Genomic DNA, 25,120 nt, shown 5'->3' on the forward strand with positions numbered 1-25,120 from the left:
AAAAAAAAAAAACCTGTCTAGTCTGATAATTGATGACCCTGGTTTGAAACCCAGAGGGCTTTCTTTCATCATTGAGAATTTTTATTTTCCATCCTGCTAACCCAACTTGATATCACATTGACCATCATTTTTGTATTCTTTCTTAGGTGGACATTGTTCAATTAATTAATTCTATAATGTTTATGTTTTACAACTCCTCATCTATCAATTAATTTCTCTTGTTGACCATGATAGTTTCTCTTCTTCTATTGAATTCAGTTGCTTGGCTATGGATGGGCGGGCCTGTTCAGAAAATACTCCTGGACTCCCCCCTATATGTGGTGGCCAGCAAATCTGGTCCAAGTCTCTCTCTCTCTCTCTCATATGAATGAATTTTGTTCAATCCGTTCAATTTTACTCCACAATGTTCCCTAGTAGGTTAGGTCCATCACGAGCTTCATGAATAATTAACTGCTTGAGAGCTGAGTTGTCATTAGGCCAAATACGATCTCTGTATCTCACCTCTCCATGTTGCCAACTGTATCTAAAATTCCTTGCAGGATCGGTTTATAATGATTCTATTAGCTCCTAAGTATTTGGATCTGCAACCGATCCCAAATGGGCATGGAAATGGCCATAACTCTTGCATTGTCTTGACAATGCATCACCAACTTTATTTTCTTATCCTTTCTGGTGAAAAATTTGGTAATCATAGCCCCCATCAGCTTTGTTAACCACTTGGACTGCATAGGAATGACAATCCAATCCGTTGTTCAAGAAAATATTTGAGACTAGGTGATCAGTGCAAATTTTAAAATCCTTACCCAGCATATAAGGCCACCATTTTTGTGCTACCAATTAAGACAACAGCCAACAACTCTTTTTCTTTTCAAACCTAAATTCTTTGTCTAAAAAAGGCAATTGGTCGACCTTCCTACATTAATACTGCTCCTATACAACCATCCAAGCCTATATTTCACCATAACTTGCTTACTAAAATCTCGCATAGCTACCATCTGGGCATCACCAATAGTCTTCTTGAGAACATTGAATTCCTTCTCTGCCTCTTCAGTCCAATAATAGTTGTCTTTTTACTTTTTAGTAAGCTAATGACTTGTACAACTCATTTTCCATCCGCCATCTCTATTGGTCACAAAGCTAAATCATTGCTCTGATGCCAAATGTAATGGCCAGGAAGAAGAAACACTTTTCCAAAGCAGAAAATAGAGAAATTTTATTAAAGATTAATTGAATCCAAACCATTCTAGTTTTCCAGATAAGTCCCAGACAATAACTTCCTAAACTTGAGCAATAACATCCTAAAATTTAGGAAAAGAAATACCCAAAAATGCAGCCAGGGAATCTAAGAAAATAAAGAAGATATTCTTATTCCTTATTTAGATAAGGATTGTTACACTTGCCCACCCTCCACACTGCACAATGGTTGGTTGATTAGCTGTCTTGGATTGGAACCAATGGCAGTTTCCCTCCATAGATCTGTGGTAGTTGGCTCTCATCAATTTCTTCAAGTAGAGTTGATCTCAGCTTCGTCTTCTCCACAAGCACGATCTGCAAGGGCATGCAAATTTAATCAACCATAAAAAGGTGATGCTTCAACTGTGCACATGGCCGGACAGGGACCGATGTACATGATGCTTCCACAGCAAACAAGCCTGAGAATAAGTTTAAAATCTTACCTTCTTCTTGGTATTTTTGTCGATAAATGGGTAAACAATTTTCCATATTGCCATAAATATGTAAGGTGCATGAATAATAAACAGCTTCCCAAGTCTTTCAGGGTAGTAGTCCTGCCATTCAACAACAACCAATTTGGTTACTAAGGTGGCAATGGAAAATGTAGTGACACAGTCCAAACGGTTATTATAAATGATCATGTTGGGCTGTGGTAGAAGATGTAGTAGTTTCCATGTTCTCTTGACTGAGCTAACATGGCTGACAGATCCTGATTGAGAGTTTTTTTGTCTGCTTCTTAAACAGAAAAAGGAAATTAAAGAATCACAATTTCAAAAGAATGGAGCAGAAATTGACCTGCAAAATGGATAGAGCTCCAAGGTATGCGCGCATATCACTATTTGAATATCCCCATCCTTCAAGATCTCCAATAACAACAAACTTCTCCTGTCCTGGTGGCATCCTGATGCATTATGGTTATATCAAATATTAATTAGTCAACTGCTATAACCTACTGTTTTCTCAGTTTCTGATTGTAGCCTCAGTACTGATATAATAAACTAGAAGGAAATAGGAAAAAAATCCAATGTACTGACAGAAAGAGACAATCACCTTGTGCATATTTTGTCGAAAGCATACACTAAAAAACCTGTAAATACAACGAGTTAATTACTTGTCTAAGCTGATTTCAATTTCAATATCTACTTGCATACCATTTAATTGAATTTTCGTCTGCAAGGCTAATTAAGAAAGCTGATGCAGAGCTTTGAGTACTGATCTGAGTATACATCTCTAGTCTGGACAGAGCTCAATTCATTTCTGAGAAGAATTGAACCCCAAACTGATTGGCTTTATATTCTGGTTTTAGCTTGAGCTATAAAAGATTTTGCAGTTATATAAAGACTTGGATGGTGAGAGCATACGTTTGAACTCATCTAAACTCCCTTGGTATTGGAAATGTTTAGCACCAAGGACAACGCTTATGGGTCGGCCTTGTTTATCCAATCCTTGCAGAAACATCTTGTTCTGAGCCACTTCATTTCGGACCTGCGACAAAGAAATGGAACCATTTGGAACAAATGTTTGTCTCCATTTCAGGTACCTGAGGAAGAGGGCAGAAGCCTTCTCTACATCTAAATCACGAGCACGAAGGAACCTTCTAATCATCAGATCATCCGCTTTCTGCACACCAAAATTAGGCAGCGTGCTTAATAGAAGTATGTATAGAGTCTCCTATCTCCAGCCCACTTTGGGGATGCTTCCTCCTTGTTTTGAAATGTAAACTTTAATGAAGGAACTTCATTAATTAGTCTCAGAAGGAGAGAAGAAAATCGGCATGTATAATGATGAGACGATGAAGAGGGATGAAATTAAGAAGGCAGTAGAAGTCATGGTACCTGGGAAGAAGGGTCCCGGGAAGAAGGATCCTGGGATTCAACATAGGTCCTCATGAGACTGACTTTAGTCTGTTCCATCTCATTGATTTTCATGCTACCTTGCCCATCTCTCGCTTCTTCTAACTTCTCATCAAAGCTCATGGCTCTTGTCCCTTTTTCTGTGTAGCAGCATCTGCAAAATATACTATGTAGTAAGAAATATATACAAGAAACAGAGCCCAGTATTGAAGTGCCATGGAAAAAACAGCACCGGCTACCAACTAAATGAATCTATGAATTGATGTGGGGTGGTGAGGAGTTTAACTACATGGGGACATGGTTGGTTGGAGACAGGACAGAAACAGCACCTAGCCATCACCTCCAAATTAAATGCCTCTCCCCTACAGCAACACCATTAATACATTATTGAAGCTTTACTTGACCTGATCTCATACTCACATCTAATCTTTTATGATCTTCTATGAAATAAATAGCAGGAAAGAACAGTTCAACAAAATAACTTTCGACTCCCCGTCTCATTTTCTCAGTGAATAAAGGAGACTGAAACGAAAGGACATACGAGCCAAAAGCGTCTGCAAAATATGTAGGAAGTAGGCAGTTGAGGATCATTGAATATAGGACAAACAATTTTAATGGAAGCCCAACCACTCGCATTAACTGGCAACAGAACAGGGAATGGTTATCAACTTTAAAAAAGAAGCCACGATGGCGTCCCATAGTCATTCAATACTGGCAACCAACCCATAGAGACCAACATAAATTAATGTCCTGATCATAGCGTCACCAACCCTCATATGATTCTAGAGTATGGGTTACTTTTATTCATTGTTTGAAAATTGATTTATCATAATTGAAAATGGGGGTGTAGTTGTGTAGAAGATGATAATATGAGATGGTCAATTAAACAAGTAAATTTAGAGGCTGAATCTGGATCCTCTCTTCCATGTTGATGATGTGAATGGTGAAGTGTAAGTTTGTATGATAAGAAAGTGGTGGCTATATGGACCCCTTGTCAGAGCCAAAAACAGTTTGACCAATTTTCGTAGCCTGGCTTGAAATTGAGGGGAAGAAAATTAAAAAAAAAAAAACAAGGAAGTGGAAAGTGCGCGGTGGGCTGAGCATATAGCTTGGTATTAGTTGGAATGTTGAGACAAAACCATAGGATGGACTCGTAGAAGAGAAGAAAAAGAGAATACAGACACAAAAAAGCAAAACCCAAGTCAAGTTTTTAAATTGTGCATCCATATCTATCTCAACCCAAGACTCAACAATCTAAAAGAGGAGGAAAATCCGCCTGGCGAATCAAGTCCAAATATGGAGCTTTGTAGGTGGGTGTTTTGTGTGCTTTTATTGATTGCCTCTTCTTTGAGGGTTGGTGCTGAGCAGCTCCGTCGGGGTCAACGTACTGAGCGAATTTCCGGTTGGCTTTTTTCTTCTCCTCCTCCTTCCTCCTTAATGGGTTTTCTTTCCTCTTTGAATTCATTACTTCATCATATGGGTTTAATCATTCAAAGCTAGGGTTTTTCTTTAGTTGAGTGAGGCATTTGAGGTTTTCCTTTTCTTCTGATTTCTGATACAGAGCCTGGGGTTTGGGACATCAATTGGATGTTTGTGTGGTGAATTTCGACTTTATCGGGTTCGTGGGAGTTGTTCTTTTCAAGAAAGCCAGCGAATTTTTGCTCATGAAAATTAGCATTGTTTTCCACAAATGTAATTTGAAGTGAATCTCGAAGCCTTTTTCTGAACCTTGCATTTTATGAAACCTGCTTTCTAGATCCTGGTTTCTTTCCAAATTGTACCCATTACCAGGTGTTGCAAGACTGGTTCTAATATCTTATATTTGAGCAGTTGTATCATACATTTGATGTTGCTCAGTCCTCTGCAATACAACACTAACATTTGAAAATTTACCCAATTGTCAATAGGATAAAAAAGACCCGACCATATACCTCTCTGATTCATTGACAATTCCAATTTCTTTCTTTTTGACGTTTCTTCTTAAATTGAAGTCTTGTGTCTTTTAACAACACTGGTCCTACAGCTCCTTGGGCTGACACCCTTAAATAATGGAATTGGATAAAAACTATTACTATATTTGTTGTAACTCATTAAGAAATAGATCATATCTTAAACCATTCTCAGGGTTATAGTGCTTAAAATTGATTCGTGTGTATTTTCTACTTGACTGTATGACTGTATGACTGTTTGATTGATTTTGTGGATGTTCTGCCCAGGAGAGTGATCATATTTTTAGATTTTTCATTAGGTTAGAGCTTTTATTGAATTGACTCAATGAAAATTCTGTCTGAGTCTAGATGATCATGTCATGGCCAATGTTCACTAGACTTGGGTTGAATTAAGCTAATTTTGACAATTGGCCTTGTCATTTTCCATTGGGAAAACTTCTCAATTATTGTGATTCAACTAAGCTATACAGTTGGGGCTGCAATGCAGGAGCTAAAAATTGGATAGGCAATAATACCTCACATCCTGATGAATGATGGTAATGCAACTTGGTTCCCACTTCCCATTAGGCTGGTTTGGCATCAAAATTAAATTGACTGGACTTGTAGTATCAACATTGGGATCAATATTTACCTCAGTTTTGACTTGAATTTTCTTGTGCTTTTGATAGGCCAGTTTTGATTTGATAACTCCCCATACATCTACCTAAGCTCAGTTGTTGGCATGGGGCTAATGAAGGTTTGATATACATCAGTTTTCCCAAAATAGATAAATAATAATAATAATAATAATAATTATCGTAATGTTAGATGTTTGAGAAATTTGAGCAAGGCTTGAAGGGAGGAGGAACAAGGGGTACAGAGAAAAATAGTGGGATGGAGGAGGTGCCTTGGTTTGAGCAAATAGCAGAATGCTCTCATAGGAGAGTCAAGAAAATTCACACATTAGATTTAAAAGTCTGATGAAGGAGTCTGAAGGTTTTATCCTCTAGCATGCATCCAATTAGCCTTGTACTGGGGCTGTTAAGGGTGCAAATTTACTGTGTGCTTGCTGTTGACGAAAAGTTCTTTAAAGAGTTTTAGGAAAATTCACACATTAGATTTAAAAGTCTGATGAAGGATTCTGAAGGTTTTATCCTCTAGTATGCACCTAATTAGCCTTATAATGGGCCTGTTAGGGTGAAAATTTACTGTGTACTTTCTGTTGACCACTTAGAGAGTTTTTTTTCTGTTTCATTAATTAAGGTTTTGAGTTGTTAGAGCCAGTTTTTTATTTTTATTTTTTCTTGCTTAAAGTATAGACTTATAAGATATTTGGGAGCTAAATCCTAGTTTCTTACTGTATTATATTCTGTATATCAGGATGTGATATTAAGAATTTCCACCCATGATCCTATGAAAGTTAAGTTACTGGGGAAGGTCTCATTAATTTTGGTTTTATTTTCTCTAGAATGTTGCTACTAGAAATCCTTCATGTCCTTTAAAAATCTGCTAGCAGCAAAATTTTCCTAACCTGTCAACTGAACTTAAAAAATTAGGATCTCTAACCACGCCTTGGGTTGCACCTCATGTAGGTAGCGCTGGTGACGTCTTGGAAGACAATCCAGTGGGAAGGTTGAAAGTTTTTGTTTATGAACTTCCAAGTAAATACAACAAGAAGATTCTGCAAAAGGACCCCAGATGCCTCACACATATGTTTGCAGCTGAGATTTTTATGCATCGATTCCTCTTATCTAGTCCTGTTAGAACCCTCAATCCTGAGGAAGCAGATTGGTTTTATACCCCTGTTTACACCACATGTGATCTGACTCCAAATGGCCTCCCTTTGCCTTTCAAATCACCGCGGATGATGAGAAGTGCAATACAGCTTATCTCTTCAAACTGGCCTTATTGGAATCGGACAGAAGGGGCTGATCACTTTTTTGTAGTGCCCCATGACTTTGGGGCGTGCTTCCATTACCAAGTAAGAAACTTCAATTTCTTTTGTCACCCAGTACTCCCCCACATTCATTCGTTTGGATAGTCTGCTTGAATGTGCTCTTGAACCAACTGGCCCAGATTTAGTTTTTCAGAGAGGCCTCTGGCTAGTGTCTTTTCTTCCTAAACTCATTATTCTCTTTCACTGGGCCTCTGTTCATGTCCATTATAACAGGAAGAGAAAGCTATTGAAAGAGGAATTCTTCACTTGCTCCAGCGTGCCACCTTGGTTCAAACTTTTGGACAACGGAATCATGTTTGCTTGAAAGAAGGCTCAATCACAATCCCTCCATATGCTCCTCCACAGAAAATGCAGTCCCACTTGATCCCGCCAGACACTCCTAGGTCTATCTTTGTCTACTTCCGAGGATTGTTCTATGATGTAGGAAATGACCCAGAAGGTGGTTATTATGCAAGGTATTCCTCACAATTTTTATATGTTGACATTGGGGTGTTTAGACATCGAAGTGACATGAAATATTTTTAATGCATGTATAAATCCTTTCAATGGGAGAGAAGAAAACTAGTCCTGTTGAGAAAAAATTTGGACCCAACCAAGCATGCTGATAAGAGATGTTATGTCAGTTCTCAAATTTCTAAAAATTAGCCCCTCATAAAAATTAAATTTGGTCCTCCTCAAATGCCATGAGAAACAAATGCAATTTTCTTCAAGTAATATGGAAAGTAGGATAAATTGTTTTTTGTTCCTTAATTTGTCCAATGATCTTTAATATGAAATTTATGCCAAGATGTTTTTTAATCCAACTTTTTTTTTTTTTTTGGACATTTTTGCAGAGGTGCACGGGCAGCTGTGTGGGAGAATTTTAAAGACAATCCACTTTTTGACATCTCAACAGAGCACCCAATGACTTATTATGAGGACATGCAACGGGCTGTGTTTTGTTTGTGCCCCCTAGGATGGGCCCCATGGAGTCCAAGATTAGTTGAAGGAGTGATATTTGGGTGCATCCCTGTCATCATCGCAGATGACATTGTTTTACCCTTTGCTGATGCAATTCCGTGGGAAGAAATTGGGGTGTTTGTAGCTGAGGAAGATGTTCCCAACTTGGACACAATTCTCACATCAATCCCACCTGAGGTAATATTGAGGAAGCAGAGATTACTTGCCAACCCTTCAATGAAGCAGGCAATGTTGTTCCCACAACCTGCTCAACCAGGGGATGCTTTCCATCAAATTTTGAATGGACTTGCACGGAAGTTGCCACATGACAGGAACATTTACCTGAAGCCAGGTGAGAAGATCTTAAACTGGACTGCAGGCCCAGTGGGTGACCTGAAACCTTGGTAGCAGCTGAAGCATCATATTGTTAAAAGTGATGACATGTTTTGCATTCTGACCCTTATAAATCTTACCTCCAAACTTACCATGGTTTGTTGCTGTAATCTAGATGGCGATTTTCATCTGTGTAAATCTTCATTTTGTCAAATTCTATTAAGATTATACACCCCTTTCTGCAGTTCCAGATTTGTGGGCTATTTTGTTGTAGTCTGCCATAGTTGGCCATGATTCTGAAAAGCTACAATGATGATTGTTCCATTGCTTCTCAGGTATTACCAGACCATAGGAGTAGAAACCAATTTTTTAAACAAAAGCACTTCTTACTGCATCACTGTAATTATAGTGTTTCAACTCGCATCTCATGTGCTGCGATAAGATCAGTAGCTTCTGCTAATACTGGACTTAACATGGTCCTGGCTCTGCTGGAAAGCTGGTATTTTGATTCGTATAAAAAAGGCTGTTTTGTTCCAACAGTGATCTGATTGTGATGACAGGTAATAACCCACCCGGTTTATGAACCCCTGCACCCATCAAAACACGCTTCTGCAGGGTGGGTGTGATAAAGGATTGTGTTAGCCCAGCTTATATAACAAATGGTTAGTGCCCACCCAACTTCACTCAATAATACAAACAAATGAATGATACTAATGTTACTCATGCTTAAAGATGACCAGCAATTGCTTGTCAGGACCGGCACTTTGGCTGCAGGATTGTAAAGATAGACCATATGGTAGGGAATTTATGGATACTTACACAAAGCAAATATTTCCCAAATTATCCAATTGTATCGAACAATTTGGGTGGACCTGCAGGGTACGATAAAGCTATAATCTAGTTTAAATAATAGAACTCAAAACAGAGTACGACTAAGGAGGTGGATTAGTATAATGACCAACTTTAACCCTCTACTGGCATTCTTAGACCATGGGTCAAAATTCAGAAAAAGACTCAAATCCCAGAAATGGTCCAACTGTTCAAAGACCAATCTAGAAGCTTTGTAAAAACAAAGATGGGGTTTTGAGAAACACAGGAGCGAAATTGTGTAAGAAGATAAGAGAAGACACAAAAAGTGGGTACATGGACAGGGCTTGTGTGGGGAGTATGAAGGCCACGCTTCCACACATTTCTAATACTAATACAATTTCACTGTATCCATATTCTACATCCACTTTCTTATCTACTCATCTCTTCTTCCCCTTCTCACAGACACAGTACGGAGAAGTAGGAAGAGAAAAAGGAGAGAGAATGGCCCTGCCTGCACCCACAAGGCTTGAGGCTACCAAGTCCTGTCCATTAGCCTCCACTGGCAATGTTGGCCTGCGACGTCCTATGGACCGTTTTGCTTTGAGATCCTCCTTCTTTTCTCCGTCTATTCACCTCTTGTTGCCCCCTAATCAACACCGTGCTCTCCCTTCTACTGCGCCTAAAATCTCCATGCGTGTGGCCTCCAAGCAAGCCTATATCTGCCGTGACTGCGGGTCTGTTTCTTCTTCCCTCTTGGTTGTTCAAGACCCAGAAGTTTAAACAACTCTTCTGCTGAATATTAATGCAATTCTATGGATGCAGATATATTTACAACGACAGAACTCCATTTGAGAAACTACCTGATGGATACTTCTGTCCAGGTAATCGCCATCATTCCATGAATTGGACCCCTTTTTCCCCCTTTTTCCCGGATGCTATTTTTCAGATATGTACATGTATGGTATTGACATATAGCATCCATTTGAACCTGAATCTGACACTGCTGTTATTCCATGGGAGTCAAAACTGATTCTTTTCATATCCATCCTTTTCTTTTGAGTTTCGTTCCTCTTATATTTAGAATTTTATGGAATTTATGTCAGGGAATCTATCATTGTTTCAACTCTTCTATATTTGTAACTTCCCTTGTTGATTCTTTGAGCTAGTTCTAGTGGACCCAGAAAAAAATGATGAGACAGAGAGAGAGAGATTTCGTTTGTCAGGGCCATGTTCTCTCCTCTCAGGGGGTCTCCTTTCTAGCCGCCAAGACTTCCTAATTCATCAAGGCTTGCTCTATGTTTTGTGCCTAGCAGTTTGCTTGAAGGCCAAATTCCCAATTGAATTATTGTCATCTAGGCTGTGCAATGCTAGTACTCCAGCTTAGATATGAGAGGGTTCTTGTCATATACATAAACAAACCGAGGTGATGCTGACTGGCAACATGCTCCAACCTTTTCTAACTCACAACCGTGTTTGTTGATACCTCAATTTATAGGCAAACTCAGCTCATTTCCCTGGCAACAAATGCACCATGCACCTTGAACCAAGACAAATAGGCAACATACAGTAGTGGGCAAGTTTTGAAACAAGCACAGCCCAAGAGAGACAAGCAAGCAACTGAATAATTAGGCATACGGGGGAAGTTTATTGGGATAGGTCCAGATTGTTCTCGTGTTCCACATAATATCAGTGCTGTCTTCCATAGGAACCATCTCTTGGTGAGTTCCAGTTGTTCCTCATGGTTTTATCAAGTAGAGTTTTGGGCAATTAGCAATTTTCATGAACTGTTTGCTGGAAAATGTGAAGAGAGAGTAAAGGATCTCCTCAACCTAGTTTGAGTTGCGGAGAAGGATAATGCAGTAGATGACCATTGTGTAAATTGCTTTGCAGTTTGTGGTGCTCCAAAGCGAAGATTTAGGCCATATCAGCCTGCTGTGGCAAAAAATGCTAATGACATGGATGTTCGGAAAGCACGGAAAACACAGATCCAGAAAGATGAAGCAATTGGGTAAGCCTAACTCTTGTCATCAAAGGAATGTAGCATGCAATGGTTTCTTCTGTCGAACGTTTTCTTTCATGAGTTCAAACTTCTCACATGGTGTTTAATCTGGAACAGGCGAGCATTACCTATTGCTATTGTGGTTGGAATTGCAGCACTTGCTGGTTTATACTTTTACCTCAACAGCACTGTCTAGGTCGCATTCGGGCAACTCTTATCCTGTGCTTATCCGGAGTACTTAACAGCCCATTCATGTGATTTCATTTTATTTGTAGAACTTTTATCCACTTCAATCATACTATTGCCTCCATTTCCTGAGCAGAAATCTCTTTTTTCCCCATTTACAACAAGATCTCAAAGCTGAAATTCAAGCTTTCCATGATGAAAACTGAGGGAATGCAGATATTCATATAACCATGACAGCAATTATTTTTTGGGAGAACTCATTAATGATTCATTTGATCACAAAAAGAGAAAGAAGAATTTCCTCCATCTCCATGAATCAATGTGTAAACTAAAGCCTTGTCTTAGTATACAGATTCTAGGAATCACATAGGGATATATGATGAACTGGAAATTCACAAGCTCCCAACCATCACTATACATTTTATTGCACTTCAGCTATTGAGTGCAATTTTACATTGCTAATTGTTCAGTGCATCAAGTTCATTAGGAGGAAATAGAATAGACAAAAACACACTATGTAAGATCTAAGAATCATGAAAGTTGAAAATTTACATGTCATGGTTATAATAAAGTAGTGATCATTCTTGTAAAACAAATGAACCATCTATTCTTTTCTCCATGGGCAGAGGGGGGCAAAATTTAAAGGAGAAAACATGTCATTGGAACTTGAGGCAGGTGCCGGCTTGAACTCGTAAGGACCCTCCTTCACTCCCCAAACCTGTGATGGATGAAATAAAACACTTACAGGAGGCTCTTGATTTATGCTGAAACAGAACATGATAATTAAATAAAATATCTAGCTAAGTGAAATCAAGTAAGGCTTTCAAACTTACTTGATTTCCTTCATCATCATAGCCCCTATCCCAGATATGAATCTCATTATTCTTCAAGACTGCAAGTTCTGAAGTACAGTAGGTTGCACCACTCTGTCACAAAAAAAACATGTATCATGATGCAAATAAAATTTTTTGACTAGGCATAACATGATCGTAATTCAATAGAATTTATAACTGCATATAAAAACCATATTGTTTCAACAGCCCACACCAGTTTTGGATGGCACATATGAAATAATAAAGGAAGAGTAAACAAAAAAAAGAACAAAATTATAGGGCTAACAGGGAAATACCCATGAATTAGGGAATCCCCCTGATGGAGTTGAGCCTTCATATAAACAACGTTTGCCACGTTCACAGCGTTTGAGATATATGGTCGTCAAATGCTCTGCAATGTCCTGCACAAAATACATTGAAAAAATGCGGCAATATGAAATAGCATGCAAGTGCAGCAGAAGAAAAAATTGCAGCATGTAGATAATCCTTTAAAGGCAATTAGATGGATGATTTAAAAAAAATAAGTCAATTTTAGTTGGCAACTTGTGCGTCTGATCATATGGGCAGCAACATCACTACAAGATACAGGTCAAAATCAATAGCAATTTGCCATAATTAATTCAATACTATGTAGTCAAATCTTCCAACCAGACAAGAGGCCATTGGTTCCCTTAATGAAACATTTCCTAAGTAGTTGGGTACCAAATTTACCAGGCATGACTTGCATATAATCAGTCCTCAGAAGTTTGTCAGGTTCCAAATAAAATCTTGCCATGATAACATGAAAACGAAAGAGATGAGAAACCCCCATTGATAAGTCCCATTTTATATATCATAGATAACAAAATCTCACTCGTTCTGATTAGTAAAGATCTAATTAGAGTTCCATTTAAAAAAAAAAATCTCTATGTTTTTGTGGTTCCCAACTTTGGGCATGGTGGTTGACCTAAATTTATAGATTTTATTGGATTTTATTCATTTTACTCCTAAAATGATAATAAATCAGCTGATAATTTGATGCTTTAGATATTTGAATAACTTTTGAGAATTATGTGTGAAATGCGAAAAGCTCGGCATTCTGGGATTTTTCCCCCTTTCCAGACACATGAAAGTAGACAGTGAGGTGCCACTTCCCAAGCATTCTAGCTTTCCAACCATTCTGAAACAACGAAAGAGAAGATCACCAAAATCTGGATGTAACATACATCTTACATAATAAAGCCTGTTGGGGACAACCCTCTTCATGCTTCTCAAATGAAAAGGCACTTCTTTCTCACATCTGATCATGCACAGATGCATACGCCCACACAAAAAGAAAAAAAGGGGAAAAAATTAGAACTCTTGATAAACTTAACATGACTCTGTTCAAGCCTTAATGAAGTCCTATCCATCCCTTCTTAAAAGGCCAAAAAAAGATTCAACCAGAAACATCCCACTTGGGTTAATTCTCCACAACAATACATTCTTAGCCTTTAGATTACTATACAGATTATAGCTTCTCAGAGAAAGCTAAAACTGCCCCCAAATCCCATACCTAGAAAAACTAGGGTTTTGACAGTCTCCTCACCCAAACCTCATTATTAATTGCAATGCCAAATCAGTTGTGAAATTCCCCCATAAAGGTCGAATTCCTATTCCAACTCTGCCCATCCAAAAATAATGTCCTATGTCCTAAAACTCTACCGCTTCCCTAAAACCACCTTGAAAAATTCATACTTTTTTGTAAACTCATCAACGATACTCATTGTAGCTTTCAACAACCCCACACCATACCTTCCACTCACCTCATTATACCAACACTATCATTTGCTGGCTGCTACTACTGCATTTCCCCAAAAAATTCCTCCCAAAGTTATTCTATAGAAAATTTTCAAGTTTTCACTTGTCCACCAAGACACCTTGAATCAACTTATTCCAACCTAGGATAATAAGCTCAGAGAAACCTAAAACTTGAAACGAGACAAACAGTATATTAGAAGACTGCATAGGTCATTTGATCAAAGTCAAGAATTTACCTTTAAGAATTGCCCCCTTTTTCCACCCACATAACCTCCTTTCTACACTCTATAATTAATCCTTGTGTCAATGTTTCTTTAAAAGAAAATCCTAACCCCATGGGAAGGTAAGAAGATGAAAAAGAACACAATATACAACATGAATTCATCATACAGTTCCAAAGTGAATCCTAATCCTTTTCCTTCATACTCACTGGGATGGATTTTAAAAGAACAAAGGATGCTCATCTACTGCTGATAAATTGAGAAGAAAGAAGGTTGATCAAGTATCAGTAAAATAAAATCAAAGTACACAAATCAGTGGATTTTAGATATCTAAGGACTTGAATTTGTGATAGCCTATCTAATCATAAGCAGGCATTTCAAAGTGAGTGTGTTCATTAGCAATCAAAGAATTGAATTTCTTTTTCCTTGAAAGTTAGATCTATGACCATAGTTAAAATTGCCCACACAAGCAGAAAATACAGAAAATTTCATCATACACAATATGTTCAAAGATCAACCTAAATCCAAAGAATCCAATAATAAACATTTTGATAAACTAAAATCATAACTTCTATTAGAATGGATGTTTACCCCTATAACTTCCTCAGGAAGTGGGCGCTGGGCCTTGGAGCGATCACAGAAGTTCTTGTACTCCTCCACATCTCTAATGGCATATGAACTTAGCTGCCAGTTGAAAACAAGTTAGAACTATTATGATATTAGTTGGCTCCAAAGACAAGATATATATATATATATATATTTTTTGATAAGTTCTCCAAAGACAAGATATGAATCATTGCTGATTAAAAGGAAAGAAAAAGGAAATCTCAAACTAATTGGGCAAAGAACAAGAAAAAGGAGGAAGTAAAATAAATGGTTGCATGAAGGATAACGACTTATTACAATGTGAACTCTTATGCTCAACCAAAGAGTGGAATAAAAACAAAATTTACAGGAAAAGGAAAACTTAATTTTTCATGGTAAAAAATGGACCATAATTGCCCAACATTCAAGCAATCATATTTCAAGGCTGGTGACAACACCACCAAGAAGTAGTAGTGACATTTTGGAATTTGGTTGTGCAAGGCTAATAGGTTGGATTCGCCTAGCATGAACAATAATCTACCCTGGAACTAAGGGAACAAGAAAAATCCAAGTGGAACACAAGAATAGGGAAGCTCAAATTAAGGGAAATACATTCACACACTCTTTAACATAAAACCAAGATAGACTAGAATCCTACCTCAACATCACATTTCATCTCTTTTGAACAAGGCTTTACCATATAAAATCTCTGCAGCAGTGCAACCAGATAGCCATTAGAATTTAATTTAATGTTGTGAAAAAAAAAAAAAAAATGGCATCCAAGCAAAAGTGCAACCAGATAGCCATTAGAATTAATTTAATGTTGTGAAAAAAAAAAGAATTGGCATCCAAGCAAAACACCCATCAAGATTTCCATGGAAGATCCATCTAGATCGACTACAAGGAGAGTGAATAGAATTAAGGAAACAGATAAGAGAAAAAGAATACAGAGCAATCAGAGTGGGGATACATTGGCACAGAACACCATCTTGTTCATGTGTACAATGCCATTAATCGACAAAATTGTAACCAAAAGGCAGCAGGTTATAGAGAAGACCAGGTGCTTAGGATACCTGCCGAAAGGGCTTGGAAGGAGTTCTCCAAAATGCCTACCAACAGAAAGAGGGTCATCAGCAATCCATCCTCATGGCAAGCAACAACTGAAAATAATAGTTGAGATTGCAGAGGCAGGCAATTAAACTAACCTGCTCAAAATATAAGACCCGGGAACCATCCACCAGCTCTGCTGCTGGGCACGTGACCATTCTGCACATACAAAGGAAGGACAGAAAGTTTTGAATTTTCAACCCAGAAGAAGATTGAAGCAAAAATGGAGGCTAAATAAATTGAATGGCGACAGAAACGAAGGAGCTAAGGAGAATCACCAAGAAATACCTGAAATTGAAGTAGTTGTCAGGGTCTCTGGAAGCTTGCTCCATTGAGAACTAGAAAAGAGAACCCACAATAACAATAAGACGAAGAAGAAGATGATGGAACCGCGGAAAAACGACAAAAGAAAAGAAAAGTGGGGGGTGGGGGAACCTTTTCACCGGAGAGGGAGTGGGAAACAAAGCGAGCATGATCCCAGCGAGTGGTAGACTTGGTGAGTCTCTTAAGGAGAATAGCCCCTCCTATCAACACCGCCGCCTTCACCAGAATTCCTCTTGCTCTGCCCCATCCGTTACCCTCCGACTCTGAGTCAGACCCCGTTCCCATCTCTCACTCTCTCCCTTTCAAACACTCCTTCGTTTTTTCTTCCTTAATTGCGGATACACCATCCACCACAAACCCAGTGGTTCTTCTGTGATAAAACCATCTACAAACTATTGTAGATGTTGAATCCTTGTCTGTCCAATTCCAGATGAAAAATCAATGTGAGGCCACCCTTACTATGACTCAAATGGCTCTAGAGAATCCGGATTAAAAAGGGTAGGGTTCCCAATTTCAAATATTCAGCAGGTGTCACCCGTCTCTATTGTTGGCCACGTACAATGGAAACACCAAATGACCCAACTACCCCACAACACCCACTAGGCACCAGGCAATGGACCATCATCATCCATGATCCATCCCGTGAACAGAGTTCCATGCGTCTTTTTTTGTACTTGCTTTACTCTCTGGCGGGTTTTGGGGTTGGACTGGTGCTTTCTGTTTGGGAGTTTTAAGGGCAAAATAGTGCTTTCAAGGAAAAAAATAATGGAAATCCATCTCTTTCTAAAATATTTACCAATCCTCTATCATCATATAGTCATTCATGTGATTTTTATTTTTATTTTTTATAATGTAAAAACTAAAAAATCATCATTGATAACCGTAGTTTTAAAACAAAAAAAATAATAAAATGGAACTTGATATTGTACGGTCCTATTACTTTGACAAATATTTTAAACATGAGTTTAAATTGAAAATTTTGTTTTAAAAAACAGATTAATTTGATTAAAAACTCTTATGTTTCCTTAAATTCACAAATCATTTTAGGATCTTTTTCAATGCTTTCCAAATTAGCAACCTGAAGGTCCTGAACCACATCATTAGCTTCATACAAATACAGAGACAGACCATTTACATAACTTCCGTCTTGGATTTTTTTCTTTTTTCTTTTTTAAGAAATTAGTATTAATATGTTATAATAATATTAGATAATAAAAAAAATGTGTACTGATATCCAAATCATATCCAAGTTTTTTTATTTTTTCCTATAATTTATTCTTTTTATACATGTTTTTCTTTACATTATATTCAAAATTATATGACAGAGAATAATAGTAAAATATTGATGAAATATTGGGAACCCTAAATAAGGGGAATTTCGATGCTTTGTCACCCTTGGATTCTTCTTCAAGCATACCAGTTTTTAATTAATGAAAAACAAAATGTCACTTATTTTCTCCAGCACCTTGTGGGTGAGGAGGTGCTATCTTCACCTCAATTCCCATCCTTCCAGTAAATAAAATGCTCATACCTTCAAATTCTCTATAAATTGGATCAGCCACTTGAACCCAGTTTCAAACTTTCAAGCTTTCAAACTAAATATATCCAACCAACACACAAAATTTTCATGCATCAGACCACAAATACAGAGCTCAGCCCAATAATAAGTTCCATATCTGTTGGCTTAACAATACCAGCCTTTATTTCTATTCTCAAGACTAGTCAGCGGAAGAAAAACAGTAACACTAAATAAATACATCCTTTATTCTTTATTACAGATTTATCCATAAGCTTCTATCCCAGAGCAGATGACAGAGCTACTGATTGCCAGACACAGGACTGTCTCGACCTTTCTTGATATCATCCCACCCCCTCACCCATGGCTTCCCAGGCATTGCCCGAGTTTCAGGAGCAGAATGGCTGTTCAGGTTGTTCATAACCTTTTCACGCACTGCACAGAACACCTATTAACAACAGATAGACCATGTCAAAATGTAGACCCACAAACATGATAAACAACAAAGAAAATCAACCAAAATAAACTCGAATTTTCACTTCTAAGTCATATATCTTACTGGATTTATGCTCACTGCCTCCGGGGGTTGCTCCTGACCTGTTAGCCACTTCCAGAGATCTGGGTTTTCCTGCAGTTAAAAGGAATAGAAACCATATCTTCATAAGAACTATTCAGTGAAGGACATTTGCTAAAGCCAACAGAACTTCCAAAGAATTAGTCCAAGGAAAATTTCACGATCATCGCATTATATATTATTAGAAAATGTCACAAATTCTTAACTAGATTCGTTTTTGTAAAGAATATTGTATAGAATATTTCCTAAGTTGATATATAGTAGTAATATTAGATTTTCTTATAGAATAAAGAAAGTTATTAGGAATATTTCTATAAATATTCTAAGTTGTGAGAGAAAAATGTTATGAAATAGAGATGAACTTGAAGACTACAGATAGAGATTTAAGGAAGAATGAGACACACTTGTGTAGATATAAGAAATTGGGAAACATGAGATGTTTTAAGAACTTAATAGTTATATCTGGTTTATATCCTATGCAATATTCTATATGGTATAGTGGAGTGATTCTCTCTCATCCATGGATATGATTGGTCAAACCATGTTAAAATTTTGCGTACTTTTGTGTGAATTATTTTATCTTTATGTTTTTGAATTACTATTGTTTGCATTCAAGCTTCCACTGGCACAACATATATTAAAACAAGAAAGAATTGTATGAAAAACCACACCCTTTCCCTCCCCACAAATCATCCTCCCTTTTTTTTCTTTCTTGATAGTCCAACATCAGGTGTAATATAAGATTCTAACAATTGGGATAATAGGGAAACACTGTCATCCTCTAGCTAATCCAAATAATTACAAGGCGCTAAAAAAGCAGCAGAAATTATTGTAGGTTTGATCATAATATCATAGGTAGTTTGATCACAGATGCAAAATGTCTGAACTGGGACTTCTAATTTTATATGATACAGAAACTGTATCAAACCCAAATAACCAAGCAGGAAAAACAGCAAAAACTTGATCATATCCATTCTAATTTCCACAACAGAACTGCAAACTGTCCAATTGATTATCCTAAGCAATTTCAATCTTATAGACCAAGAAAATAATCACCTAAAAATGGAAATGGCCATATTATCCTGCTCAAATTCTGACATACACCAGAGCAAGGATCTCAATGGAACTTCAAATTTTCACTCTGGAGAAAGAATGTTTCCAGTCCTTACAATGCATTTCCAACTTCACAGCCCACATGATTCACACCAATATTCAGCTTGCTTTAAAATTTTTACTTTCTCAACTTCCCATGAGTCTCAAGAAATTGATTCCAAACTCAAAGTATCACCACGGTGTGTGAAGTAGGAACTTCTGGACATGCTACCCACCATATGTCCTATCTAAAAATGGAACAAATTTCACTTGTCTTCAATTAGCATGTGGAAGTTGACATAATCTAGGGAATTAATTTCCTGCATCACATAAAAATTCAAAATATTGACAAACCATTTTTGCCACATAAAATTCAATTGCATCTAAATAATAGATGTTCAAAAACTATTTTACCTCTTACATTTTTCATGCTTGGTTGTCTTCCAATTTCTTCATGTTATACATGAGGTTCCCCTAACAACCAAGGTCTCTAAAGAGAGCATACAGTATAGAACATGAACTCACATCTAGGTATATGTTTTACAATATTGAAATATGACACACCATCCTGGGATTCTACTAACATATGACAGAATCTCCTGTTTTTATGACCAATTAAGTGTCCTCAGACTTTAAATACTCCTTTTCTGAATTATTCTTCATATGGTTCTCTCCATCCATCTCAACATCCATACATTACTTTGATTCAGATATTACGCTAACCACCACTTCCCGACTATATTTACACTTGTTCCAACCAGGTCTGATTTTTTTATCACTCATATCATATGCAATCTACTCTCCTTATGATTGAGCCAAGGACACAAAAGTTTCAATTTCAGAAATCATCATCCAATGTTATTCTTGGAATAGACAGGAGTTGATCAGCAGTGGAAGCTATCGCTTATGGCCATGGTTCAGGTTTACCTCTAAAATGCAGGGTCCAGAGCAATGGCTTTCTCAGCCAGTGGCCTCCCCATTCTCTTGGTCTCCAACATCAATGGGGACAGCAGTATTGGTCTGGCACCAAAGGTGAAGTTGCCAAAATAAAGGTGGCAGCAGTGTTCTTGATAGTGAGTTTTCAACTAACATCTCCCCCCTTGAAATTTGTTAATATCCTTTTTGCAAATAGACCTCAACCCTTGGATCTGGGTTGGACTTCCAATTCCACTTAGAAAGAACAAGAGAAAAAAAAAATAATTAACTGTCCCCAAAAATCCAATTTCCACTCCCTGATTATGGATTTCTAGCCTTAGTTTGGTTCTCAAACAAAAATCTCTAACTTTGAGAGAGAGAGAGAGAGAGAGAGAACAATGTTCCAGCTATGTAACTTCAAAAGAAAAATAAAAATCTTGGCAATTAAATCCCCATGTCACTGAGCCTTGGAACCTACCATCCTTCGTAGGAAACATACTAAAAGCATTCAGTATGATGATCAATCTCCTAAACAGAAAAACATTAACCACAAAGGATTTTTTTTTAAAGTTGGACAGAGATTTGGGAATACATTTAGATAGTCATGCAATCCAATACACATCGCGAAGCCACAAATGCCATATTTTGTTGACAAATGAGGAGATGAAATGATAAACAGGAAAAGGGAAAAAACAAAGGAAACAGCAAAAATCAAGCACAGCTATGGGTAAAAAGGGAGGGGGAGACAGCGTAGAAGAGAGAGTTACCAAGTCGAGAACGTGAACAAGTGATTTAATACCATTGTGATCCATGGAATGAATATGTTCCTCCACCCATTTTCCCAGAACCAAATCCAGTTCAAGAAACCCTCGCTGTTTGCTCCTGTATAACAGCCTTTTGCACATACCATTTACATAAATTGAATGCTATTTTGGTGGATAAGCAAAAGATAAATAATTAAACCGACCTGTTAAACAAGCGCCTTTTGCTTTCTTCGTTGGACAGATCGATTTCTGGTGAATGGATGCTATCAGAAGAAAAGCCACAAATCCAATTAAATCGAGGCCTGCGAAAAACAAACATCAATAAGAGGAAATCGACAATTTCATACATGTTGAAACGTGGAGGAGGATAGAACACCTAGGAACAAGAGTCGTCTCAGAAGGGATCGGAGAGGTGGCGGAGACAGAGCCCCGGGGGGCGATGGCTGTCGAATTCAGAATCCGGCGAAGGCCAAGCACACCTCTTCTCAGACTGCCCATTTTGAGATGCCGAAAGACGTGTGCGGTTGGAGGGACCAGGGAGTGACAACAGAAAAGAGAAACAAATAAAGGCCGCTGGGCTCACCGTGGCCCTTCCATGGCCACACAGCCCACACCAACACTAATAAATTATGTTTGTAAAACTGAAAATATTGTTGGTTTCCGTGCTTACGGTATAGGAGTCTTATTTTACCGATTCGAGGCTCAAATCCGTGCTCATTCCCAACTCCCAATCTGAGGCTCCCTTGAACTCATGATTTATAGCTTTAATACCATTTTTTTTAATTAAAATTGTGATAATACATGAGCTATTGGCATCACCATTGTTTGAGTGATCTATCTCTAAATTTAACCATATTATTGCATTCCCAACATAAAATATTGTGTAGAAAATAAAGAAAAAGTGGAAGAATAGAAAAAATAAAAGAAAATAAAAAAATAAATTTAAAATTAATAAATTATTTTTATATATTTCTTCAAACTCATTTCACTTAATTTTTTCTATTATATAAGGATTAAATAGTTTTAAAATATATAAATTTTTAATTAATTTTAATTATATTTAATTTTCTTTAAAAAAATTCATAATGAAACCGAGAAAACTATTTTTCTTTATATTTTTTTTTCTTTCCTTGATACTTTTCAAGAACCAAACATAACCTTAAAGGTTTAACACGGTGGTTTAAAAATTAACAGCAACCTACATGATTTTATGATGACATTAAGGTCTTCACCGTAGATATTGCTAGATGCTGTCCCGAATCCATGACAACCTAAAAGACCAAGCTCTGCCATATTTTCCTATCACGAGATATTGTGGAAGGAAAACACTAAACAGCACAAGATTTGAAATTTCTTTTGCCACGGGTGTCCCTGGAAAAGCCTAACACAGAAAAATGTTTTGGGGCTGGTAAAACAAAAATTTGGAATGATAAAAAGAAGCAGCTCCAGCCTTCCAAGGCTCTTAAAAAAATTACAACAAAACTAGCAATAACAGTGACTGCACTTGGGGCTGGTGGTCTCAACAATTAGGGATCCTCACTCCAGTCAACATAGGGAGAAAAACAGTTCACATATGAAACCGACAAGCTACCATTGGGCTTAAGTAAATGGGGTTGCTCACATGCTATAGATAGTTTTAATAAAGTGCATTTCATGGATTACAACATTGGACACTGCCTTCTGATTGATGCATACAAGTTCCTCCGATTGTACAAGAAATCCACACATCCTAAAAATTGGTTCCGAGACATTCCCAATAATCATATGACAGTTTCTCCATCACATATTAGTAGAATCCTTCCAGTGCAGAAAGCACTTCATAGGGCATCCTTCTTTTTTTTTTTCTCCACAAGTTCTAAATTTTTCACTTGCCTGTTGTAAAATCTGACATCATTTGTAGGGGAAACTAGAAATGGTCCTCCAGCCTGGTATGAGTCTTCCACCTCACTTCTTTAGAAATGTACCTCCCGTCTCTCAGCAAAAATTTTCCCCGTTACAGATTGGTCTGGAAGCAAGGCTAGCCAGACACCTGTGTCAGCACCTTCCTCAACCGAAACGTTGCCTGCCCAACCAGTCATGGCAGTTTTTACCCAACCTGGGCAGTAGCAGTTGATAAAAATCTTCTCACCCTCTGGTCGATCTGAGAGGACCTTTGCCATTATCCTAGTGTAACAATTAACAGCAAGTTTGGACACTGAGTAGTCAGTAAATGTTTGTGGCCATCCAGCTGAGGTCCAAGTTCCATCTTTTACTTGTTCTACAAAAGTGTGTACCATCTGATCAATCACTTCCTCTGAGAGGGAGTCCACATCTTCTAGTCGTCCTCTCAAAGCAGAGTCTTCAATTTTCTGTCAGAATCAAATGAACTTTGAATACTTTGATATGGAGGACCAGGTGTGTAGAAGCAACTCATATGATATTGACTTGTAACTATTCTCTTACAGCTCCATCATTATATGCTTAAAAGTGAAGTATCATAACACAAATTTCAAGCATGCTGAACATATGGCACCCAATTTCCACCATAGCAGATTGCTTCAGCAATCATTTATACAAAAAATTAAAACATTCGGGCAAAGAAGGATTGGAGTTCAATATAGATGAAGGTCCAATGCCTTGAATTTATACAAAAAATTAAAACATTCGGGCAAAGAAGTATGTCTCTCCCTTTTTGCAACTGTCGTTGAATTCCAGAATACAAATGCCTCTTTTTTCACATGCAAGAAGCAGCATCATTTTACTATAAAATGAGGGTAATCAGGTACAGCTTCTTTCTAGGGAAAGAAGATAAATGGAGGCAGAGTGGAGATGAGGTTATGAGCCTTTTTGGACCCAAAATCTCAATGGAACGCTCGCTAGAACAAACAATAATTTTTCATGTGTTGTACATCACAAGCCAAATTCGAGAGAGAATTAAAGATGGGGACAAGTTTTTACTTACATTGCGTCTGCCATTAATTCTACCCAGTCGTGAGCTGACATTGACAATACGAGCACCAGAAGCAGAAGGTTTCATCAATGGGACCATAGCTTTAATCACATTTTTGGTGCCAAAATAGTTGGTGGCAATAACGTTCTCTGCATTTTCAACAGAATTCTCTGACCCCATATTATAGTTAACACCAGCATTGTTTATCTGCAAAATGCAACTAATTTCACTCCTTCCATTCCACCCTATTGGCCTCGGATCCATAATGTAGTCGTTGGAGGCTTAGACCCAAATTAAATCAAGCTCAAGAAATAATAATAAAATGGAATAGAAATCTTACGAGAATGTCGACAAAGCCATAGTTCTGCTGCACCCATTCAGCAAACTGTTCGATAGATGAAGGATCAAGAACATCCAACTGATGGGAGACAGCATTGAAGCCTCCTTCTTGCAAAACACTCGCAGCTTCACGGCCAATGGCACTGTCTCTGGATGTGAGTATAACAGTCAATCCATGCCCACAGAGCTGGCGGGCAATCTCGAATCCTATGCCTCTGTTAGCGCCGGTGACCACAGCAATGGTCTCAGAGTTCCACCACCTGCGAGACCCTTTGCCTCATAATCAGAATCTTATACAAAGGAATTGGAAAGGGAGGGGGGTAGAGAGATGAATATGGGAATACCTCTGGTGATCGGAATAAGGAATGGTACGGAAAAGGGAAATCTCTTGCTGTCTCTGCTTTCTGCGCTCCTCAGCTCGCTCTTTTCTCCCCATCTCAGCTCTACCTGGATCTCTTTACCCAAACAGCGGAGAGTTATGGTATTGGTGCAGGAATGATAAGGCAGATAATGTTATGTGCTTTCCCTGTGTTTCCCGTATGAGAGGAAGGAGCTGGTCATAGGCTGAAGCAACAACTTCGGTCAAAACGCTTCATTTTTAGGATCCGCCTTCATCTCCCTTCTCGCTCTCCAATCTCCGTCCATTTTAGCCCTCCTCCTAATTTCTCTGCCACCTATCTCATTCTCACTAGGGTTTGCAGTCTTTTTTAGTTTTTAACCTTTGTGATATGACAATTAACAACTATTGGGCCGTGCCAAAAATTATGGGCCTCTTTGAAATTAGGCACCCTTTTGTATATCCTAATCCAGTCTCCATTCCATATACTTTATATTCCTAATCTATTCACCTTTATTTCGATCTGATTTTTTTTTTTTATACCTTAATTTCGTATGTTTATATATT

At 37.9% G+C, this 25,120-nt stretch overlaps 6 protein-coding genes across 8 annotated transcripts; 2 read left to right on the forward strand and 4 right to left on the reverse strand.

Moving 5' to 3' along the window:
• Positions 1 to 1,186: 1,186 nt before the first annotated feature.
• LOC117903921 (phosphatidylinositol transfer protein 3-like) lies at positions 1,187 to 3,438 on the reverse strand. Its single transcript, XM_034816430.1, has 7 exons — positions 3,416 to 3,438; positions 3,069 to 3,240; positions 2,595 to 2,853; positions 2,284 to 2,320; positions 2,029 to 2,134; positions 1,677 to 1,787; positions 1,187 to 1,548 (listed from the first exon to the last, which is right to left on the reverse strand). Exons 1-7 carry the CDS (start codon positions 3,421 to 3,423, stop codon positions 1,432 to 1,434), a joined length of 810 nt encoding a protein of 269 aa, XP_034672321.1. The 5' UTR covers positions 3,424 to 3,438; the 3' UTR covers positions 1,187 to 1,431.
• A 584-nt stretch (positions 3,439 to 4,022) lies between these two features.
• On the forward strand, positions 4,023 to 8,581 carry LOC117903993 (probable beta-1,4-xylosyltransferase IRX10L). 2 transcript variants are annotated; one of them, XM_034816524.1, is made up of 4 exons: positions 4,023 to 4,488; positions 6,607 to 6,995; positions 7,185 to 7,426; positions 7,805 to 8,581. In XM_034816524.1, exons 1-4 carry the CDS (start codon positions 4,383 to 4,385, stop codon positions 8,316 to 8,318), a joined length of 1,251 nt encoding a protein of 416 aa, XP_034672415.1. In that variant the 5' UTR covers positions 4,023 to 4,382; the 3' UTR covers positions 8,319 to 8,581. The 2 variants fall into 2 exon arrangements, with proteins under 2 accessions (XP_034672415.1, XP_034672416.1); XM_034816525.1 differs by having other exon boundaries at positions 4,029 to 4,396.
• Positions 8,582 to 9,371: 790 nt separating this feature from the next.
• On the forward strand, positions 9,372 to 11,396 carry LOC117903995. Its single transcript, XM_034816527.1, has 4 exons — positions 9,372 to 9,787; positions 9,876 to 9,934; positions 10,944 to 11,061; positions 11,170 to 11,396. Exons 1-4 carry the CDS (start codon positions 9,387 to 9,389, stop codon positions 11,246 to 11,248), a joined length of 657 nt encoding a protein of 218 aa, XP_034672418.1. The 5' UTR covers positions 9,372 to 9,386; the 3' UTR covers positions 11,249 to 11,396.
• A 166-nt stretch (positions 11,397 to 11,562) lies between these two features.
• LOC117903994 (chromophore lyase CRL, chloroplastic) lies at positions 11,563 to 16,779 on the reverse strand. The gene is made up of 9 exons (XM_034816526.1): positions 16,199 to 16,779; positions 16,052 to 16,101; positions 15,862 to 15,922; positions 15,730 to 15,765; positions 15,315 to 15,365; positions 14,663 to 14,755; positions 12,368 to 12,472; positions 12,072 to 12,164; positions 11,563 to 11,956 (listed from the first exon to the last, which is right to left on the reverse strand). Exons 1-9 carry the CDS (start codon positions 16,370 to 16,372, stop codon positions 11,843 to 11,845), a joined length of 777 nt encoding a protein of 258 aa, XP_034672417.1. The 5' UTR covers positions 16,373 to 16,779; the 3' UTR covers positions 11,563 to 11,842.
• Positions 16,780 to 17,659: 880 nt separating this feature from the next.
• LOC117905029 (succinate dehydrogenase assembly factor 2, mitochondrial) lies at positions 17,660 to 21,533 on the reverse strand. Of its 2 annotated transcripts, none has more exons than XM_034817890.1 (5): positions 21,325 to 21,533; positions 21,152 to 21,211; positions 20,952 to 21,078; positions 18,163 to 18,231; positions 17,660 to 18,051 (listed from the first exon to the last, which is right to left on the reverse strand). In XM_034817890.1, the coding sequence occupies exons 1-5, from the start codon at positions 21,444 to 21,446 to the stop codon at positions 17,905 to 17,907; spliced, it is 525 nt and encodes a 174-aa protein (XP_034673781.1). In that variant the 5' UTR covers positions 21,447 to 21,533; the 3' UTR covers positions 17,660 to 17,904. The 2 variants fall into 2 exon arrangements, with proteins under 2 accessions (XP_034673781.1, XP_034673780.1); XM_034817889.1 differs by having other exon boundaries at positions 21,152 to 21,250; positions 21,325 to 21,521.
• Positions 21,534 to 22,462: 929 nt separating this feature from the next.
• LOC117934405 (carbonyl reductase [NADPH] 1-like) lies at positions 22,463 to 24,908 on the reverse strand. Its single transcript, XM_034856067.1, has 4 exons — positions 24,561 to 24,908; positions 24,218 to 24,476; positions 23,890 to 24,084; positions 22,463 to 23,296 (listed from the first exon to the last, which is right to left on the reverse strand). The coding sequence occupies exons 1-4, from the start codon at positions 24,650 to 24,652 to the stop codon at positions 22,901 to 22,903; spliced, it is 942 nt and encodes a 313-aa protein (XP_034711958.1). The 5' UTR covers positions 24,653 to 24,908; the 3' UTR covers positions 22,463 to 22,900.
• Positions 24,909 to 25,120: the final 212 nt, after the last annotated feature.

This window comes from Vitis riparia, chromosome 17, assembly GCF_004353265.1.
Source record: "Vitis riparia cultivar Riparia Gloire de Montpellier isolate 1030 chromosome 17, EGFV_Vit.rip_1.0, whole genome shotgun sequence".
Lineage (NCBI taxonomy): Eukaryota > Viridiplantae > Streptophyta > Magnoliopsida > Vitales > Vitaceae > Vitis > Vitis riparia.

Bases quoted from the DNA above. Each gene is read 5' to 3' on its own strand.
- LOC117903921 (XM_034816430.1), bottom strand. The intron at 2,854-3,068 runs GTACCATGACTT...TTTGGTGTGCAG, and splicing joins CCCGGGACCCTTCTTCCCAG to AAAGCGGATGATCTGATGAT. The intron at 2,135-2,283 runs GTGATTGTCTCT...ATAATGCATCAG, and splicing joins TTCGACAAAATATGCACAAG to GATGCCACCAGGACAGGAGA.
- LOC117903993 (XM_034816524.1), top strand. From the start codon at position 4,383: ATGGAGCTTTGTAGGTGGGTGTTTTGTGTGCTTTTATTGATTGCCTCT. The intron at 4,489-6,606 runs GTTGGCTTTTTT...CACCTCATGTAG, and splicing joins ACGTACTGAGCGAATTTCCG to GTAGCGCTGGTGACGTCTTG. The intron at 7,427-7,804 runs GTATTCCTCACA...ACATTTTTGCAG, and splicing joins GAAGGTGGTTATTATGCAAG to AGGTGCACGGGCAGCTGTGT.
- LOC117903995 (XM_034816527.1), top strand. From the start codon at position 9,387: ATGGACAGGGCTTGTGTGGGGAGTATGAAGGCCACGCTTCCACACATT. The intron at 9,935-10,943 runs GTAATCGCCATC...ATTGCTTTGCAG, and splicing joins TGATGGATACTTCTGTCCAG to TTTGTGGTGCTCCAAAGCGA. The intron at 11,062-11,169 runs GTAAGCCTAACT...AATCTGGAACAG, and splicing joins CAGAAAGATGAAGCAATTGG to GCGAGCATTACCTATTGCTA.
- LOC117903994 (XM_034816526.1), bottom strand. From the start codon at position 16,372: ATGGGAACGGGGTCTGACTCAGAGTCGGAGGGTAACGGATGGGGCAGA. The intron at 15,766-15,861 runs GTTAGTTTAATT...TTCTGTTGGTAG, and splicing joins GGGTCTTATATTTTGAGCAG to GCATTTTGGAGAACTCCTTC. The intron at 12,473-14,662 runs GTAAACATCCAT...TATTTTGTGCAG, and splicing joins TTCCTGAGGAAGTTATAGGG to GACATTGCAGAGCATTTGAC.
- LOC117905029 (XM_034817889.1), bottom strand. From the start codon at position 21,446: ATGGGCAGTCTGAGAAGAGGTGTGCTTGGCCTTCGCCGGATTCTGAAT. The intron at 21,251-21,324 runs GTGTTCTATCCT...TGTTTTTCGCAG, and splicing joins GAGACGACTCTTGTTCCTAG to GCCTCGATTTAATTGGATTT. The intron at 18,052-18,162 runs GTAAGATATATG...TGTTGTTAATAG, and splicing joins AGGCAGTGAGCATAAATCCA to GTGTTCTGTGCAGTGCGTGA.
- LOC117934405 (XM_034856067.1), bottom strand. From the start codon at position 24,652: ATGGGGAGAAAAGAGCGAGCTGAGGAGCGCAGAAAGCAGAGACAGCAA. The intron at 24,085-24,217 runs GTAAGATTTCTA...TGCATTTTGCAG, and splicing joins ATGGCTTTGTCGACATTCTC to ATAAACAATGCTGGTGTTAA. The intron at 23,297-23,889 runs GTAAGTAAAAAC...TGATTCTGACAG, and splicing joins GAATTAATGGCAGACGCAAT to AAAATTGAAGACTCTGCTTT.